At 42.0% G+C, this 18609-nt stretch overlaps 1 protein-coding gene across 3 annotated transcripts in view; it reads right to left on the bottom strand.

Annotated features, from left to right (window-relative positions):
* Positions 1-14382, bottom strand: part of LOC128808673 (carnitine O-palmitoyltransferase 1, liver isoform-like) — a 38535-nt gene extending 24153 nt beyond the window's left edge. The window contains exons 1-4 of one of the 3 annotated variants that reach the window (XM_053980059.1): positions 14317-14374; positions 10268-10397; positions 1291-1370; positions 999-1153 (exon numbers count right to left, since the gene is read on the bottom strand). In XM_053980059.1, coding sequence (XP_053836034.1) covers positions 999-1139 — 141 coding nt within the window. In that variant the 5' untranslated portion in view covers positions 1140-1153; positions 1291-1370; positions 10268-10397; positions 14317-14374. Of the gene's footprint in view, positions 1-998; positions 1154-1290; positions 1371-10267; positions 10398-14316 lie in introns of all 3 variants that reach the window. The other 2 variants (XM_053980061.1, XM_053980060.1) reach the window with 2 other exon arrangements.
* Between the last annotated feature and the right edge of the window lie 4227 nt (positions 14383-18609).

Here is an 18609-nt window from a genome sequence, read left to right as displayed (position 1 = left end):
ACATAATTTTTTACCAAAGTGACTGACTTCATATTACCATGGAAAGAAACAAAAATCAACACATTTAAGTAATTTAGTTATAAAAAAAGTAGTTAAGATTATCCAACATTTTCTCACATGAGATTATCTCAGCAGTAGGGAATGGATTTACTTAAGTTTGATTATTACAGAAAATTGTAACAATGATATCAACAATGAAAGGAACTTTTACATTCTCTTGTAGACGCCACTGATCCCACTGCAAGTCTTACTAAAAATACTGACACTAACAACTCTAAAACAAATGACACTTCAATAATTTCAACTTACACTGAGTTAGACCCTTCTATATGAATACATGGCAAAAATATCTTACCAAACAAGGCACTGAGAACCAGAATTGACATTTTTTAAACAATTTATACAATTGAAACAGTTTTAAAAATTTAAAATTTTTTTATACAATTTAAACAGGCTTTTAAAGAAAATTTTAATAAGATTTCTGTTAATATGTTTATGTTTTTGAAAGAGATGTTGAAGATAAACTGTAGTTTATGTAGATTGCTACTAATGAAACAGATATTTACAATTATAGTCCTGTGAACAAAACAATTTTCATCAAATACCTCATCAGAAACAGTACTATTTAGCTATAATAAAGAGTGTAGCCTTGTACCTCTAAGACATATGACACTAAAGATCACAACTAGTTGTACTTTTGACTTCTGCTAAAAGATTACATTATTACGTGGTGCATTAGGAAGAGAATGAAGTCAGTTAATTTCTACATCTTGCTTCCATAGAATAAATAAAAAATATGTACCCTTTCAGTCTTTACAGTATCATCCCATGGCACCTTCCTCAGTAGCCCTTGTCTTAAATAAAACCCCCTAAGTCTGTCACAATGAGGAACCTTATTTACCATAAAGGGAAAAAAAAGTTTTCCCTAAAAAAATTGAATAAATTCATAAAACATTAAATAACCCAGAAGTTTGGTGAACTGGACTAGCTAAGCATACCTTGAATCTGATGAACTTCCTCTTCCATGAATAGACACCAGACAAGTAAATCTGTTTGAGTGCCTCATGGCTCATACGCAGGTCGATCCCATCTGGAGTTACTGTAAACTGAAAAGCTACTGCCTGATGAGCTTCCGCCATTTTCACAGAGAGTTCTGGCAAAAAACAAAATTTAGAGTATTTCCTTCTTGTTCAGAGGAACTAGGACCTAGTCCAGTTCTAGCAAGATATGGCAAATCTTTGCCATGATTTTGGCAAAGATTTCCAAGTATGAAAAATTTATAGTACTTGCCTTTTCCTTACAGACTCTGCTTGTACTTCAGTCTGAGTGTCCTGAAGGTTAATTTAAGGCACCTCTTTTAACCACAAGAGCTGCAAATGGAAACAAAAGACTTGTGTAACTCAGGCATTTTGGCAGCATCACAGATTGCTGCATATCACCTATACATGCAATACATTAAAAAATCAGAGCAGAACAGAAAGTGAAAGCCAAAACATTTAGAAAATCATATCACAGGTACAGAGCACCTTACATTTCAAAGAAGATTCAGAAAATGTTTTATTTGAAACAAAAGGTATCTAAAGTTTTCAGCTCGGCTAGAAAAGCAAAGCTGCTTCTGGCCATATCTTCTCCCAAAATTTTTTCGTATCCTAATTTCAATACGATTACTCAAAGCAATAAGAGACTATAGTCCCTGTGGTTCTGTGCTGTGACTGGCAAATAACTGCAAAAATCAAAACTATGCAGAGTTGAGGAAACCAAATCACAACTGTCAGAAAAATTACCTCCTCAAAGAAATATGAAACTATGATGAAATTTCATGGATTTGCAGCTCAGTTTAACTGCCCAAACAAATATCAACAACCATGCCAATATAGACAGAAGACAATTATACTGAGCAGCCACAAAAGACTCAAACCAAAACCACTGGAAGTTAAAACAGAAATGTAAACCCACTGTAGCCCAAAGAATCCCACCATGTGCCTGAGAATGTTGTGCAAACACCTCTTGAATTGTCAGGTCTGGGGCTGCAACCGCTTCCTTTGGGACCCTCTTCTGGTGCTCAACCATCCTTTTCCAAATACTTAACCTAAACTTCCCCAACAGAGCTTCAGGCCATTCCCTGACCATTCACTGGTCACCAGAGAGAAGAGATCAGTGCCTGCCTCTTCTCTATCCCTCACAAGGAAGTCGTAACTGCAATGAGGACTTCCCTCAGTCCCCTCTTCTCCAGGCTCAGCAGTGTGAGTGATCTTACCTGCTCCTTGTATCATCTCTCTCCTCCAGACCTTCACCATCCTCATAGCCCTCCTCTGGACTCTCAGAGCTTTATGTATTTTATCATATTGTGGCACCCAAAACTGCCCCCAGCACTCGAGGTGAGGCTGCCCCAGTGCAGAGCAGAGGGGACAATCCCCTCCCTTGCCCGGCTGTGCCTGATGTCCCCAGGACAGGGTTGGCCCTCCTGGCTGCCAGGGCACTGCAGACGCAGATCCAAGTTCCCACAGACCAGGACCCCCAGGGTCCTTTCTGTGGCCCTTTCTCATTGCCCAGCCTGAACACACATCCAGGGTTGCCCCAACACAAATGCAGCATCTGGCACTTGTCCTTGTTAAACTTGTTGGTAATTCCATAGCTTTTCTTAGTTCCTGTAACTAGCATTTATACATAAACATCCTTTAAGTTACTCCTACTAATTATTGATTCAGACAAATGATTTTGAGCACTTACAACTAGAAAGTAGAGTTTTGCAGACTATGTATAACATTGAAATGGTCAAAACTGTGTATTCCTGAGGAGACCATCATGATTCCAAATTCAGTCTCTTGTCCAACTTAATTTATTAGCTTACCAAAACTTTAATGCATAGCCCCAAAAACAATATCTTCCTAGAAGTATGACTTAATAGTAGTGGAATTTATTACCCCATCTGTAGGTCAGGATTCAAGGACAAGTTTTAGATTGAGATTTTCACTGGTAAAAACCACATTATCAATACCAAGGGTTTTAAGGTTGCACTGGCATTTCTATGTAAGCAAAATCAAAAAAAAAGTACAACTATTTTACCCTTTTTAAATCCTAAAAGCTAAAATTCACATTTTGTTTGCAAACCTAAAGCCAGTAATTAAATTCTGGTACACTCTCATCTCCTATTGAACAGCACGTGAGAACTAACCAGTGTAATTTACGCGGGCATTTCAAAAGCAGTTCATTATGACCAGAGTGCTGCTCCTCTAGTCTGTAAATACTCTACTTAATCAAAGTCATCTGAAACACAAAGAATGGGTGCCAAAGTGTACAAGCAGACAGACAGGTACTTGGAATGAAGCAATAACAGTAGGCTTGGGAAAAAAATACACAATATGGAAAGAGAAGGAATACTCGGCAGATATGAATGATATAAGTGCTATTGCACATCATCTATTAAGGTTGTTGACCAACAGGCATAGATTCTTTGCAATATTTAATGTGCCTGTTCCTGGACCAACCTACAGTGATCCACCACTGCAATACAACTACTGCTACAGTGCCTACTGGTAATTCACAGGTCTCGCAAATCCATCAGCCACTGCTCAGGTTTTAGAAGCTGGATGCTGGGTGAATCAAGGCACCTAAAGCTCACAGTATCCTACAGATAGTACGCAATTGATTTATGTGTGTGTAGTGTCTGATTAGAATAACAAAGAAGAACAAATTAGAAGAACACAAACTAGCTTTGAACACCAGTTTTAAAAGCTTTAACACATTGTGTGCCCGAGTAACAACTACAATTTGTAGTACTTAATGACTCTGTCACTAACAACTACTTATATGGGCTCTGCTGTAGGCAAGTACGAGGAAGTCAAAGTCAGCTGTCCATTCATTCATTTAAATTGTTCATTACCAGCTGACAAGAGAGCAATAAAGCAGGCAGAGGCAGCAGTAATACAGGGTATAACCTGAACTCAAAAGGGTTTGCAAAAGCTTTCAAAGTTAAGAATTTATCGTATGTTTAGTGGCATTATTAAGAGTGGGATGATAAAACCCCAACAAACACATACAAAGAACTTGGCCATATTTGCATCCAGAGAATCAGGCACTTGGGTTTGTCTCAAGAAGGGCCAACAGGTTCTGCTCGGTTGACTCATGGAATTCTGTATTCTGGAATGCCAGTGTCTTAAGTACAAGATCAGCTAGTTTCCCTTACCCTTCAACTTCCTTGTGACTTCTCAGCCTGGAAATTTGTAATTAATCTTCTCTTTGCTTCTGAATGGAAAGAATTTCAGGAACCCTTTCGTTTTTAAGCACATGCTTTTTTTTTTACTGTCCAAGGCAGAAAAACATTCTAAATAGCGTCAAGCATTAACAGTCAACCTGACATTTTAATGAATTAAAATTTAGCATTCTCATAAAAATAAATAAGCTTCATTAAGAAAAATATTCCTGATTCCCAAATGAAAAAAATGAATCCAGCAAGAATTAATCCTGAATAAAGCAAACGAGCCCTGAAAACAAATACAGTCCAGTTCTAGGACTGTACTGCTAGACGTTGAGATGTGAAACAATGAAACGGCTTGTTTCTTTTCATATTCTTTTCCTTGACATAAGAAAACCATAAGCCTTTAAAACTGCCCTGAATTATGATGGCGGAACACCAAAGGCTTCCCGAAGCCCGCTTCTTTGAACACTTGTTTTCCTCCTTAAAGGCCAATTTAATCATAAGCCGCGGTACACTTCCCCTCGCTGCATTCCTGCGCTGCCACGTGCTCGCCAGCAAAGTAGGGGAAAGGGCACAGGCGGAGCCTTGGACTTTTAAACTTGACTTGCCACTGCTCCTAAGGCAGCACCCACATCAATCACTTAACCAGCACTGCAACAATAGCGTCTTCTAACTGCGGGCACTTGGGTCTGCAGCGTATTTCTGCACAGCACATACTAATTAACCTCGCTCCCAACAGAGACAACAGCTTTTGACTTTCCTAGCAGCTTGGCAGAGTCTTACTCAAAGGGGGAAAAAAAAAACCTCAGCAGAATTCCTACAACTAATCTGAAATAGCTATTTTCATTCCTTTCAGTGTTCTCTTATAAAATTAATGTACCTTAAAAAAACACACACTTGCCCCTTAAAATTTGGTTTATTGATTGTTTGCAAGTTTTTTCCTTTTATTTAAAGAAGAAAGCTGCCTGTTCCTTGCTCTTATCTGGTTTTATTTAAATTCAAACATGCTGTAACAGTTGCAGATGTTTCTGCTTTTCCTTTTTCATACCTCTACTTGAGCCAAACTAAACTAAGCACAATTTTTTCCTCATTGTTATAAACAAGCACTGCAAGGCTAGATGTCACTTTTAAGTCAAGAAAATACTGCCGATGGTCTGCAAAACTATGCTGCTACATCTACTATGCAAAAAGCATCCTCACATTGTTATTTTTGCAGTTTCAGGACATTTACATCACAAAGATTGAGGTTTAACTCACAGAGCTTATGACTTCAGGTTGCAGACACTGAACAGTCAGTGTTGGGCTTATATATTCCTACAATCACAGAAGGAGTTAAGGGCTTCAGCTCTGGAAAATCTGATGCAGGATGCTTCCATTTAAGTCAGGCATGCAAGAAGTTACCAGTGGTTGGCAATGTCTCTCTGAAGCACAGCAAAAGAACTGCTACGTGCATTTTAAAAAGCAGCAAGCCATGACACAAAAGTTAATTGCATTGCAGCACATGGCACATAACAAGGTATTAATTCTTGAAGCACTTACTCCTGGAAATGCTATTGAGTATGAATCTTTTTATCTTTCTGTAGATTTCATACACTTTACATGCATTAATTGACAGTGCTAAAAATAATAAAGTCACACCTATACCTCACAGCAAATGAAAATCCTAAGCTTTAAGAGAATGTCACTTGCTTCCTATACATTGCTTGGCTCATGCAATTCACTTTTTTCCCCATTTCCTCTTCCTCTTGAATAGAAAACTCCCTGTCTTTTCTCCTTAGGATGTAACAAAAGGATTCTAAACATGTAACGAAAAGACACATATTACTTAAACACAGTTTTCACATAGATCGCGCCTTTTCCTACAAAGGAAGTTAACAAATTCACAGGAAAACTGAAGACCTTGATGAAAGACTTAATTCTATGACTCTCACTTTCAAGGTACATTGATAATTTAGTTTGAGCTTCTCCTCACAGGTCTCTGACACCTATTTATAGATTAGCTTTAATATGCAGGGCATATGACTGTCAGTAACCAAACCAAGCTCACAAAACAATCCTCTCCAACTATTCTACATGGATAATCAAAAATGGACTGTTTTCTACAAAAAGCAATGGCTGTTGCATATAGTTTCTCTGAGAACACAGCTAGGTACCACCATACACAGGTTTGATATTGTCAGAGCTCTCAGACAGACAACCTTGGCACCCAAGTCACGGAGTGTTCAGAGATGGTGGGTAGACTCGTAGCATTACAGGTAGGATGGCAATTCTGAAAGCAGAATTACCTGTATACTGGCATTTCTGAATTCAAAATTCCCCGGAAACCCTCATAACTTCAGGCAGATACAAGGCACCACCAATCAAGCAATGAGAAGCATTTTAGGACAAAGTCTTTGTCTTCTGATGCCTGCCAAGTTCCTACTAGGCAAGCTTAGAAGTATAAAAGAAAACCAACAAACCACAACAGAAACTTGACCCTGAAGAATTCTTCATTTGTTTCTTATCATAAACTTACAACTTCAAATTTTAGCTTGGCACTCTGGTTTCCAATAGCGACTGGTGAGGAGAAAAGTGTGACACTAAACTATTTAAAATGACATAGTTTAAGGAATCTTTCAAGATGGGAAGTGGAGAAAAATATCAGATGAAAGTAGATTAAACCAAATTTTAATTAGTACATACTTAAAGCTATATTAAAATTTCCATTTAAAGCTAGAGACCTTGAATGAAGAATGGTTTTGGAAAACCAAGCAAGTACCCTAAAGTCTTGGTCTGACCCCAAACCGGTTTATTTAAAAGAGAAAGGCGAGGGGGAGGGAATCTATTTCTATTAACATGCAAATCAGTAAGAGATACTGTTTGAATGTTAAAAGCAGCCACAGAAAACTAGAAAATAATTCTGGAGTTCCCAAAAGTTATTGTAAAATACTTTAAGTCTGAAACCTCTTTAAATATTGACAATATTGAATAAATTTATCTAGTATTTTGTTGTTCACACATCATCTCCCTTCAGGAGATGAGCTTGCTACAGCTTTTAAAAGAAAATAGACACCCAAAATATTTATTTTGTATGTTTAGTGAGAACATATTTTGACACTTTAGGGTAAGTCACTGAATTTTAAGAGTCTGAGGACAGACCTAATGAAATTAAAGCCAGTATTTAAACACTTGAACAGCAGCACTGTGTTTGTGCTGAGATGGTGACCAAGTATTTTCTCTCAGCTGTGTAAGCCATTACTATGGAAATTTGCATTTTCTATCTCCCAGAAAGACAAAACTATGAATGTATTTTGTTTTATACAGATCACTAAAGAACTCTGTATGCTCAAATCTGTTGATTTCATACCAGGCATTACATCAAAAGAAAGAGAATTCGAACCACTGAGATATTTATCCAGTCTCCTCATGCATTATTACACGTTTCACTTGGATTTCTGTTATTGATAGTCCTATCAGTCCAAGCCTTCAGTAGCACCTACACGAAGTATTCAGATGAAACTGTGGCAGCTGACTTTGCCTAGGCAGTGTGCTTGCAATGAAATGATACACAGTGAAGCACAACAGTGCCAGTGCCAACATCCTCAAATAACTTCCTAGCCTGTTTGTTTGTTTCCACACTTTGCCACCTGCTACAGTTTAATTGACCCATACAGTCATCCCAGAGTGGATGCAAAAAATTTAAAAAAAAAAAAAAAAAAAAGCCAACAAAAACCCCCTCCCACCAGAGGAAAAAAATGCCCAGACTGAAACTGCCAATGGATTCACAAGTACAGGGACTGACACTGGCAGCAGTGGCTGATAAATTAAAGGTTTTCACTGCCATCCACAGGCTGGAGCAACAGGCAGGCTGAAACCTTGTGAAGTTCAATAAGAAGTGCAAAGTCCTGCAAGCAGGGAGGGCTAACCCCACACACCAGAGACTGACTGGCTGGAAAGCAAAGCTCAGCAAGTGGCACATGAGGCAGGAAGGTGCCCTTGAAGCGAGGCTGCAGAGGATGCTAACAGAATCCTGGGGGCATTAGGAGCACTGTTACCACCAGGCTGAGGGAAGTGACTCTGTCCTTCTACTCAGTGCTGGTGAGGCCCCATCTCAAAAACTCTGTGCAATTCTGGGCTCCCCAATGAGAGAAATGAAACTACTAGAGAGAGTTCAGGGAAGAGGCAGTAAGAGGATTAAGGGCTTGAACTATAAAACCTGCAAAGATGCTTTAAGAAATTTAATGTAGGCGTTTTCATAAGATATCTGCTGCAAAAAATAAACTTACAGATCACTAAGGCCTGAACAAGAAATCTTGTGCTTCAATTGCTTTAAATGAACAGCATACCTTGAAATTCAAATGGATAGTAGCAGCCAAATATTCAAAAAGAGCAAGTTTTCTGCAACTGACAAAAATATGCTAGTAGTTTGGAGGAAAAAAGAAGCTGGACTTAGAAGAACGAGCCCTTTACAAAATGATTCATCTCAGTTTTTCAATGTTACTTCAGTAACTTTGCCTTTGCTGAAAAGCACCAAAGTGCCATTATACAAGGTTTTCAAATGCATATTGGTATTTTAAACACCACTACCTTGCCCAGTGAAAGTCTGCCAGTTTCAAGGCAGCAGGTAGATTTTCGGAGCTGACTTTGAGTGGCCCATATTTTGCAGTGATATGGTGGGAAACTGTACAAGCTCCTAATAAAAAATTAAGCTTGAAATTCAATGTTACATGTATATACACCTATCTAGAGAAAATAATGACTGCTCCTATCAAATGAAAAATGACTGTATTATCAATAATAAAATGGATGTGACTTCAGTAAAGTATATGGAGGTTTTTCATGAGGTTTACTCTAAATAAAATAATTTCAGGCACTGAAGTATACACTGTACAGCAGCATCCAGCACTGACTCAGTAACTCAAGGTGCCACCTGCTCTTGCGTCAGATAGTGGTGGGGAGCAGTCATTCACATAAACGCCAAAATTCTGTCCTACTGGAAGAGGATCAATAAGGTAATGCAACTAACCAGGAAATGCCAAAAGGATGCCAAAAATGCTTTCACGTGTGTGCATGTGGTGCTTCTTTGATGCATAGTTGAACACAATTAAAGCTATAGAAAAAGCATTCAGAGAAATCTAAACAAATAGAGTTCTATGACTTTCAAAGGAAATTCAGGTCTTGCTCTATAGAATCTTCAGTAAACAGTATAAACTATGCAGATGAAACATTGAAACACATGAACAAATAGACTGTCTTTGCTATTCCCTTAGGTAATGGCACCTTCCTGTATACTGCACGTATGCAAAAAAAGTATCAAGATACCAAAGCCTCAAAAATAGCAGTTTATTGAGTTTTACTTAGCTCATGTGACATTCCACAAGGTGCTCACTTCTGAACTTACTATAAAGATTAACCAGACACAGTGATTTGCTTGAGAATTTCTATTTCTAAACTGCTTCTTTGCCTACTAACCTTCAATAATGTCTAATCATGCTTCAGTATATAGGATGACACAGATACTTGCTGCTTTTAAGTCTTAGCAATAACCCAGCTATCTTACAATGACTAATCATATTTTACAGACACAAAATCTTTAAGAGAAATATGAGAGGAGTGAAGCCAAATCATATCTGTGCAAAAATTAGCCACAAGGATTAAGTTCACTCAAGGCTTCTCAGGTGAACCTAATGACTATGGCATACAAATAAAGCAGAAACCAAAGAATCACTCTCCTTTAAATGCTGAATCAACATAGCACTGATGAAAACAAAATAAGCATGACAGGTGTTCTCATGACACTTAAGTTGGGACAAGTTCTCATCTTTGATTATTGTTAATCATTGGCTCCAATCCTTCCCACCCTCACCTACACCTGACAGGTGTGGTCTCTTGGAATTGCAAATGTCTTTAAGGATTTTTCACAACTAAGAGATGAACAAATGCTGTGGCTCAAGCCAAGGCAGAGAATTGAATACATGTATCTGCCCAGCTACAGCAACACTGGGACCCACAGCAAACCTCACCCACAGGGGAGAGGTTGAAATCAGAACAGCTAAGTCTTCGTAACTTGCAGCCCCACAGACAACTTACATCCTGACCTCAGCAGTTTTCCAAGATCACCTGTAGGTGAATACATTCATTACCCTCTGCAGATATCTCTCTTGGAATCTTGGGCCAATTTTCTTATTCCCTTCCTTGGTGGTAAACTGGAGCAACGGGTCTATATGGACGGAAAGAGAGAATAACAAAGAAGCCAATGAATGCAACATAAACATACCCCAACAGCTGTCTTCCTTAAAAGCAGGCTTGAGATCTATTTGCCACACACAAGCCTTCTATCCCAGAATCTCACTGCCCCTAGGGTCCTGAGTAAGTTAGAACACAGCACAAGGCAAACTCATTCCAATGCTCCTAGCTCCTAACAGACACTACACTGCAGCAATGGCAATTGCTCAGTTGTAGCTCTCAAACCAAAAGTCGAGAAAAACAGTGTAAGCTTTGATTCACACACAGCTTTCAACTGCTCAGAGGGGCTGGATCAGATTGGAACCATTTCAGAAAAACTTATGACAATGGAGAAAATAGTCACAGACAGTGGTTCTGAAACACTATTTTCCAGTACACTGAATGACACTGTTTACACTGAACATATCCAAGATGGTGAGGAACTGTGGAGTGACAGAGGGTTCAAGTGCTCCCCACTCACTTATTTCTGAAGGGTCCAGTAGTGACCCTGACAAGTAGCTCCTGTGACAAGCAAGTTAATTTCAGGGGCCAGACTCCAATGTTAAGCTCAGTATTCAGTTTAAGACATCTAACCAAGTGTTTGTCTGCAGGCTTTAAACACCCATTAGACTCAACACAGATGCCGTCAAGATTTCTCAGAGTGCAGACTGTTTTCACCCACACTTCAAGGAGAAAAGCCACAATTAGTGGCTTCTAACCTAGTAAGTTGTCTTCTCACCTGATTTGGAAACAGGCAAAGCACAGGAGATTTGGAAACAGTCTGTTAATAAATTACTACGCTAACCCTAAGGAATATTAATCCCTACAGTTTCTGGATCATATGATATCTCTCCTCTTCCCAATAGCATGCTCCTGTAGAAGACGGTTCCAAAATGTATGCTTCAATCAATAAACAAACAACCCCCCCAAAACCCCAAGGAACGCAAACCACCAACATTCTCCAAAATCAAACCAGAAACTTTTACAACTGTTGGACTATTTCTAGGGGTTTTTTTTCCTTATACAGGACATACTGTATTGTTCCTAGGCCTCTTAGATAATTCTAGCCTTTATTGCAATACATGTTATATTGTCCACATCCCAGCAAGCTACATCCTCTGACCTTCTAGAAATCCTGAATAATCTATGAGTGAAGCACACTCTGCTAAAACACTGTGCAGTTATCATACCGTGCAGAAACCTCCCCCACCTCATAAAAACTAGGCTCTAGACCTGGGTATTTATTTTTAACTGCTACAAAATACATATGCAGGCATTTAGAATATACAAGTCGAAACCTTCTCTCTCTCTTCGAACTTAATGAGCTTCTGTGTTCCTGCAGTAAAGAAGAATTATTACCTTCCCTATGACAACAAATGTTTCTGGAGTGACAGCACTTTTTACAAGACGTAAAAGATGCCACATTCTACAACTTAAGACATGCTGGAAGATGGACAACAAAGTGTGGTGATGAGAAAGTAAACTGAGTTAATTGCTCTCACAGTAGTTCAATGACCATTTACTGCACAAGGTTGAAAGACCTCAGTAAGGTCTTTCAGCTTGCATGAGGCTCTAAGACTGAAGAACCGATTCCAAAGATTTGCAAAAATATTTAAATTGACATTCACACTAAAGTTAACCCAGACCTGAAGAAAGAAGGTTCAGTCTTTGGATCGTGTTTTTCCAAACGTGGAATTCAGGACTATGATATAAGCATGCTGCACGGCAAAGGTTTGGAATGATAAAAAATAAATACATAGTTTAGAAGTTTTGTAGACTGGCTCCAGGTTTATTAGTGGATTTTTTTCGGGCGAGGGGGGTGTCATTTGCTTGTCTTTTCAGTACAAACATTTGCTTAAATCGCCTTTCACCCCAGGCTTTTGAGAGAAGACTTGGGATTCACCACCGTGCCCACCGCTGCCCGGGGGGCTCGGGACCCCCTGGCTGGCGCTGGCGCTGGCGCTGGCTCCGGCTCCGGCTCCATCCTCCATCCTCCCGCCGCTTCCCAGCGCGGAACGGGGCCGTCCCCGCCTGCGGACGCGCCCCCGCCCGGGCGGGTTCACGTGATCGCTCCGAGAAGTGGGTGAAAGGTCGCGCCGCCGCGGCCCCGCCCCGCGCCGCCCGCGCGTGCCCGGCCGCTCCAGGCCTTTCCACGCGCGCCAGGAGGGCGCTGCCAAACAAAAGTTCCCAGAGAAAAGGACCGCAAGCGATGAAAGAAGCCAAGCGCACCTCTCAGCGAGCAGGGGGAAAAGGGTGTGCTCAGCTCGTGCAGCTGAGCGATTTCTAGTCCAGTTCTCAGCGCCGAGAAGCCTCAGTAGTTCAAGGTTACGCTTTTCTTGAACAAGGAATAGTGATTTGCTTCTAGGAAGAGGCTCTTCAATCAAGGCTGAAACACCCCAAAATTTTACAAAGCACTCAGATCAACTTAACTGTCAAACTAAGTCACGGCTGTGACAGAGCCTGATACCTGTGTAACCATGTGAAGTTACATTTCCTGGGCTAACAAAGATCCACGCAACGCCACCTGTGCTACTGTAAACTGGCAGTCATTAGTTTATATCGATATGCTCACAAGAGGAAAAGAACCTGCTAGTTACCACGGAAGCCCACAACACTTGTTTTAGGTAGCATCCAGTCCTGATGGTCAGAAAAAGCATAAAGGAATCAGCAGATCTGGAAACTGAACACATCAGACGCTCGGGAAAACATAATGAAAGAAGAACGAAGGAATTAGATCTCCATTTTCAGTGCTACTCCCCTACACACACACGTGAAAAGGAAATGAGCAGTTTTCTGTACTGTAATTTCCTTTAGACTGCAGATTGTCCTCTTAGTGCTGACAAACTGCCAGGTTAAGAGGAAGAATGAGACGTTTGTCTTGGTCCTATTTTGCACTTTTCTCTTTCCAAAAAAGGTGCTTCCTGTTACAGTTTCATCAACACTAGTACACATCTATTGTAACTGGATCACAGCCAAGTAATATTTTAGGTTCAGTTTTCTATTTTAAACCAGAGAACATAGAGCAAAGACCAAAGCTGTGGGAATATGAGGCGAGAAAATGTTAATTCCGTAATGCTGCGAGAATCTTGGTCTACCTTTTAACAAGAAGTCTAATTAGCATTCTCATGCAGTAAACCTGTCACGCCTTGAACAAGATGCTACATTTCCTGTGTTTGTAGTTCCAGCAGTTTGTAGTCATTGCGGTTTTTATAGTTTTTACAGGCTGGAATCACACGGACATATAGACTAGTCTCTCTCTCATACACATACACACAATAAATTCGTTTCCGCACTTGAAAACCCACCACCGATGCCATGCCGCATGCACACTTCCACAGACGTGAAACTCCTCCCGGCTACGAGTCAAACCCACGAAGCTGCGGATCACCAGTGTCACCTTTGTTTCGGCGGCGGCACAGATTCAACGAATCTCCCGGTGTACCTGTGTCACACCGCTCCCTGCCCCCATCCCCGCCCTTATCTGCAGCGCTAAGGCACTATCCCTCACACCGGGGCAAATCGCAAGCACGGTGCCAAGGACACCGCGCCTTTCCCGGACTCTCCAGCGCCCGCCAGCACCGCGCCCACCACCCTTCCCTGTGTTTCCACCCTTTTCTCCTGCAAGGACGAGCCCCGCTTAGGAAGCGGCACCCGGCGCACATGCACCACGGAACTTCGTGCTCGACCTAATGAAAACCATAATTAGGCTAAAACCGGACCAAGCGAGCCCGTCCGCCCGTCCCCGATGCTGCCCTTCCTCAGCCCCAAGGAAGGCGGACGGCGGCGCGCTGCGGGAGCGTCCCGGCTGAAGGGGGAGGGGAGCGGCAGCCCGCGGTGAATCAGCCGGACACGGCGGACACACGGCCGCCACTGCCCCCTGCCCGCCCCCGGAGCCCGGGCTCCATGCCGCTCACCTGCAGAGACCTGCGGCGACGGGCTGTGAGCGGGCCGAGTGCCGCGGCGGCCGCTCGGGAAGCAGCAATGGGACGGCGGCCGCTCCCCTGCACGCCCCGCGGAGGCGGAGCGGAGATGGGCGGGGAGGTGCCGTGGGAGGGGTGGGGTGTCCTGGGCTGGGCGGTCGGCGGGGAGCCGGGACGCAGGAAGCCAGACCCGCGGGGAAGTGTGGCCGTGTGGGTGGCGGTCCTGGGGTTGCGACAGGAACCGGGAAATATGGTCCTTGTGGCCTCGCAAGCGTCCGCGGGAAAGAAGCTTCGGGGACTGCGAGGAGAGGATCCGGGGCTGTAAATGAGACGGGGAGAAACGTGCTCCTTGGAGGAGGATTGTGCGTGGGGCACCTGTTTGGTGGTGAAGGGACTGCCAAGGAAAGCTGAGATTTCGAACCCCCCGGCCCCTCTGTGAGCCCAAGGCAGCTGCTTTCCTGGGCTCTGCAAGAGTGGGGTCAGATCTTAGAGCAAGTGCAGATGGGGGTGTGGGAGCTTCCAAGGGAAGGCACAGGACAGCAACAGCTCTTTCTCCTGGTTCCTTTTGCTGGGAGCCCTGGCTGGAGGGTCTTTCATTTGGGTTTTCTCTTTGAGCCTGAGTTCTGACTGGCGCAAGGCATTAGGTGAGTGATATCCTTACAAGGCAGTGCAAGGGTGAGCGTCAGCAAGAGCTTCCAGTCCTGGCCCCTTCTGTGTGGGAGCCCCAGCCAGTGGGAAGGACCAGCCAGCCCACTGTGCTCCAGCAAATACTGAGATTTGAGGGAAATAAGTACACTCAATACATCTCAGAAAAAGTGACTACATTCTTTTAAAAAATGCAAAATCATGAAAGTAATTAAAGTGGAAAGGTGCCAGTCTCAGGACAGAATGGCAGTCAGTTTGAAAATGACTAGTTTTTGAATTTGTAATGAATTTGCCACTTTCAAGATCTTGGATATCAGATGCTTTGTTTTATATTAGTATGATATAAAATGACATACTGATATAATATGACAGCTGGAAGCCTGCGCTGTCCCAAAAGGAGATCATGGCCTGTTTGGCTGCAGTGGTGTCAGTATGGAATCTCTCCTTCGAACTGCTAAAGCTGGGATTCCTACATTTTTCCCATGTGGGCACACCCACCCAGCCATGCAATCCTTCCTGCTGCAATTTCCAGGATGTGGCTCAAAGCTTACAAATATACAAATGGTACCAAATCCAGAAGCATGGACGCTACAGACTAAATCTTACTAAGTCTTTCCCTTACATTGAAGATCATGCAGCATCAGTGAAAAGAAACCCCCACTTCTGGTCAGAACTTTCCTTCCCTTATAGTGTTGTAAGCCTAATGATGCAATTTTAAGATATTAGTCTTTCAGAAGGAAACATAAAGCCTAGAAAAAAGCAAGGTGAGGAGAAGAGAAAGCAGAGGCATTTAGATCTGTTAATATCAGCAGGGGGAGAAAGAAAACAAAAGAATAAATCATCAATTGCACTCATCAACAGCACTCATATCTACATATGTCTGGCTAGGATAGGAATAGTGGATAGGAATCTAAGGTGGACAGTTAATTCGGTGGGAAAAATAATGTGTGTTTTTCATTAGGCACAAAGGCAACCAAAAATGCTTTGTAAGGCATTTATTTATTTATTGTATCTTGCACGTGCCTTTTACTATCAAGATATTTGTATTAAAAAAAAAACACCCAAAAATAAGAAATCTGCCTTCATTCATTCTGCCTTTATTCATTCTACCAGTACCTGTATACATATCTTAGTCTCCAGTCCTTGTTTTCATCTACCCATGAAATCAGGAGATTATCAGTCAGCTGAGAACATATGTTGGTGTTAAATTTTTTGTTCTCCAAATAATTGTGTGATAACTGTCATGAATTAGGAAGCATCAAGACAGAGTTCTTACTTTAACATGATTAAGCCCCCTGCAGATCTCCTTAGTAGATATGAAAAAGACATAGTAAAGACATGAAAACTTAGTAAAGACATGAAAACTATTTCTTTACCTAAAGCTGTGATGATTAAAATTTAGCTAAACCTGACTTGGCTCTGTTTAGCTGGCAAGTGGAAACATCACAGATAATCCAGCGAGTAATTCCCACTGGTCCTGACACTGGCATCTAGGTCAGGCTGTATTCACCCATTAACCCACAGAAGCCAGTTTGGTACTTCCATAAGAACAACCTAATCAGAACATTTTGTGCCTTTTATTGTGGCAGTACGCACTGCTGAAATGCTCTATCTCCTCTGCTAACTGTGTTTCTTCAGCTAAGAAGGTGATAAGATAAAAGGTGATTCTCATGCCCATGGCTGCAACTGCAATTTTCTGCATGCCTGCAGCAAGGCCTGTGTTTCTGTAGCAACCTTGCACTGCTCAGCAAAGTTAACTCCATTTTTTCCCTTTAATTGGCCTATTTTTAATTTCTAAAAAAAATATTAATATCATCAGCACAGACCACATGTGCTTGGTGCTGTACGCTTATTGTAATTAATTCTGATCCTTGTAATCCAAAGAAATCAAAATAATCAATGACAGGTCATGATAATCTGTATTTTGTCAGACTGAAATAATATCAGTTTACCATGAAGGTTATGTAGTTCTTGACCTAAATATATTTGGTTATCTTACCCCAGGCCTTCAAGACTTTCTGGTTTCTGTACATGCAACATGACTTCTTTGTAGCAGCTTTTCTTACTCATTATTTTTACTTTTGTCTACTTTTAAGATGTGGCAAAATATTATACCCTAAACCTGGATCTGGTCTGGAAGCATGGCTATCTCCAGTGCAATTTTGTGTTTCTCTGTTTTGGTGTATTTTTTTTAAAAATACTTCAGTTTCTCAAGTTGCTTATGTCAAGCAGTTTAATATAGATAACAGAATTAGTCTGCTCATTGGAACTGAATTATTCAGGATCTTCAGAGCACAAATTTATTGGGTGCAGTCTCAGTTTCTTGAGCAGGTATTTTTCCAATTTTCCAAAAACTCCACTGCAGTTTCATTTTAAACAGGGCCAAGACTACTTGGGTTTTTTTTTCACTTCTATGTTATCTCCCGTGGCATCTAAAAATGAAGGTGTCCATAGTTAGAATGTAAACACAGGTAAGTCAATGTTCCACAGTCACTGATATCCTGAGTGGCAACACAAGGTGGTAGAAAATGAAATGAAGAACAGCTCAAAAATGTAACTTTGTAACTTTTAAAAACCAGACACCTGCATCCTTTTCTAAGGCGGCCCAGAGGTCTGGCAGCCAAAAGCCCAGGAGAGGGGAAGGGAGAATATCCTCAGTGCCCTGACAATGCGCACATATACATGAGTGTGGTCTCACTAAATGGCCACATTTACCTTGCATGAGATGATGCAGGAAAAGTATCAATTTATTTGTTCTCCAAATAATTGTGCAAATTGGAAGAGCTGTCAACTCCCTGGAGGGCAGAGAGGCCCTGCTGAGACCTTGACAAATTGGAGGCCAATCAATCTCCAACTGTATGAAGTTTAACAAGAACAAGTGCCAGATTCTGCACCTGGGACAGGGCAACCCTGGTTGTGTGTACAGGTTAGGAAATGAGAGTCTGTAGAGCAGTGCCACAGAAAGGGCCCTGGGGGTCCTGGTCTGTGGGAACTTGGATCTGAGTCTGCAGTGCCCTGGCAGCCAGGAGGGCCAACCCTGTCCTGGGGACATCAGGCACAGCCGGGCAAGGGAGGGGATTGTCCCCTCTGCTCTGCACTGGGGCAGCCTCACCTCGAGTGCTGGGGGCAGTTTTGGGTGCCACAATATAAAAATAATGTAAAGGTATTAGAGAGTGTCCAAAGGAGGGCCATGAGGATGGTGAAGGCCTTGAGGGGAAGCTGTGTGAGGAGCAGCTGAGGTAATTTGGTCTGTTCAGCATGGAGGAGACTGAGGGGAGACCTCATTGCAGTTACAGCTTCCTCCTGAAGGGAAAAGGAGGGGTAGGCACTGATCTCTTCACCCTCATGACCAGTGACAGGACTTGAGGAAACAGCATGAAGCTGAGTTGGGGGAAGTTTAGGTTAGATATTTTGTAAAGGTTTTTCACCCAGAGGATGGCTGGGCACTGGAACAGGCTCCCCAATGAAGTGGTCACAGCACCAAACCTGACAGAATTCAAGGTGTGTTTGGACAATGCTCTCAGGCACAGAGTGGGATCCTTGGGGTGCTCTGTGCTGGGCCAGGAGCTGAACTTGATGATCCTGATGAAGAGTCTCTTCCAACTCTGTGCTTCTATGAAAGTCTTTACAAAATCCAGTATC

The sequence above is a fragment of the Vidua macroura genome, chromosome 6 (genome assembly GCF_024509145.1).
Source record: "Vidua macroura isolate BioBank_ID:100142 chromosome 6, ASM2450914v1, whole genome shotgun sequence".
NCBI lineage: Eukaryota > Metazoa > Chordata > Aves > Passeriformes > Viduidae > Vidua > Vidua macroura.
The sequence above is the reverse complement of the archived record's forward strand: the minus strand, read 5'-3'. Positions and strand labels throughout refer to the sequence as shown.